General features: G+C 38.3%; 1 protein-coding gene across 1 annotated transcript; it reads right to left on the bottom strand.

The window, feature by feature from the left end:
• Positions 1 to 617: 617 nt before the first annotated feature.
• Positions 618 to 1,460, bottom strand: LOC101974565 (trace amine-associated receptor 6). Its single transcript, XM_005343028.2, is given in 5 exon segments — positions 618 to 813; positions 815 to 860; positions 863 to 962; positions 964 to 1,338; positions 1,425 to 1,460. Coding segments are annotated over 5 exon segments (753 nt in total).
• Positions 1,461 to 2,470: the final 1,010 nt, after the last annotated feature.

A 2,470-nucleotide genomic window follows, 5' to 3' on the forward strand; every position in this document is an offset into this window, starting at 1 on the left:
ACCTACAGAACAAGGAAAACAACCTAATCTAAGACAATCACTCTGCAATAGCGATTGCAGAAGTTGTACCATTTGCTCATGGTTATTCCCGCATTTGTAAAAAAAAAAAAACTCCCAAAATACAAAATATGATTCCATTCTGAGCCTGAAATGGTTGCTGTATATAACTAAGAGTCCTAATGGGAGCGGAAGAAAGACTGGACCCCTTCAAAAAAACCCTCAAATTTCTAAAAATTAAAACCAAGTAAATGCAGGGTAGAGGAAGACCCAGGTTCAAAATGTTGACAGGGAAGAAGGAATTTGGAAGGCACAGAACTGAAGCATGAATGGAAGGCCTTCAAGGGGAATCACAGAGGAAAGCAAGGAACTAGGCAGGTTTGCGGAATCTGGGAAGTATGCATCTTGTGTCAATTATCATTTAGTAAATAATGTTTCTCTCAAATGCTTCAGGATGTTTATTTCACCAAGAAGCTGCTAGCATGAAGGTTACACTGTAGAATTGAGGTGACATTTCCCCTCTTCAATTTAATGTATCATATGCATTTCCTGTGTTAACTGTCATAATGACTGGGAAATTCCCATGATATTAATGAATTCCTCTATCAAAGTTAGCTGATTTAGAAAAATAAATGTATGGTTGTTGAACTGTCTTTTAGAACCTGGCTGGTCATAGTAAGTTTTATTGATCTCTTAAACCAAGGGTATTATAAAGTATAAGTCAAAGAATTTAGAAAAGAGTTACCATAACTAAACCAGCAAAATACCTCATAAACATAGGAAGGACTTATAAAATCACCAAAAAATCAATCAATGAATTGAATACAGAAACCATGAGATGACAAAGGCTACCACTGTGATTCTAGGGTTTTGGCTGCTTTTCTTTCTCTCCTGGCCACCATGGTTTTGTAACTCTTTGAGGATGACTCTGATTTGCTAATATTTTAAACCATTTTAGCCTGTTTTTCTGGCCACGTAAAAAATATTACTATACAAAATTATTAAAATAGAGGTAGGATTGAAAAATAAAAGAAAATCTGCCAAAATCCAAATTTGATTTATAATAGGCTGACAACCTACTATGAAGTTGCGGGCACTGGATAATCACTCCACTCCATCATCACTGACACCTGCGTAGAACACAGCACTTCTGAACACCAGGCATAGGGTCCAGGAGATGCCAATGCAAATTCTCAGCACAGACACTGTGGATTCAATAGGATAGACCAAAGAGTCAGTAATAGCACTGTACCTGTTGATGAAGATGAAACGTAGGTGAAGGAGAGAAGAGTAAAATTCCACATCACAGCAAGTGTGAAAACTGCAGAAATGTCTCCCAAACTATCTGAAGGATGAGATGCAGTCTGGCTCCTTCTACCAAAGTAGATCTGGATGGTCTTTGCAGGTTCCATCTCCTACAAAATGACCATGGCTTTCACGACGGAAAAAGGAATGTTGACCATTTCCTAAACTTATAATGTGCCCAATACTGCCAGGAGCTATCCATGAACTGTGCATGAACCAGATCAAAGCCATCAGGCAGGAAAGCCTAGTATCAGGAACTCCCAGTGCAGTCCTGCTGGTTTGGGAATTCTGGGTTCACGTGGCTTTCTACCTAGCTCTATTGAAAATTCAGCACAGCTCATTTATTGATTGGGTTGTTTGTTTTATTTGGTGTTTTTTTGTTTGTTTGTTTGTTTTTGTTTTTGAGCTCTTTTGATCTCCTGGAGATTAGTACTCTATCTGACCTGCATGTGGCAAAAATTTGCTCCAAATGTAGGCTCTCTCTTCACCTCATTGATTGTTTCTTTTGATGAGAAGAAGCTTTTTAGTTTGAATCCATCTCATTTATTGATTCTTGATTTTATTTCTTGTACTTTAGGAGTCTTGTTAAGAAAGTTGGGGCCTAGTCCAATGTGATAAAAATTTGGGCCTACTTTTTCTCTCTATTAGGTGCAGGGTCTCTGGTCTAATTTCTAGGTCCTTGAGCCACTTTGAGTTGGGTTTCGTGCATGGTGAGAGATAGGTTTCTGTTTTTTTTTTTTTTTTTTTTTTTTTTTTTTTTATTCTGCTGTATATGGATTTCCAGTTCTCCCAGCACCATTTGTTGAAGAGGCTATCTTTTCTGCAATGTATACTTTTGGCAACTTTGTCTAGTATGAGATAACTGTGTTTCTGTGGTTTTGTCTCTGTGTCTTCAATTCTGTACCATTGGTCTACATGTCTATTTTGGTGCCAATACCATTCAGTTTTTGTTCTCTCTAATAAGTGAATGCTGATCCATAATGGGGGGGGCGCGTGGGAAAAATAGAGGAACTCTGATGGGATAAAGGGGAGGGAGAGGTTGGGAAGGGGTATGGGGGGTAGGAAAGATGATGGAATGCGATAGACATCATTACCTAGTATATGTGTGACTGCACATATGGTACGATGCTACATCGTGTACTAACATAGAAGTATAAAATTGTGCTGC

The sequence above is a fragment of the Ictidomys tridecemlineatus genome, chromosome 8 (assembly GCF_052094955.1).
Source record: "Ictidomys tridecemlineatus isolate mIctTri1 chromosome 8, mIctTri1.hap1, whole genome shotgun sequence".
Taxonomy (NCBI): Eukaryota; Metazoa; Chordata; class Mammalia; order Rodentia; family Sciuridae; genus Ictidomys; species Ictidomys tridecemlineatus.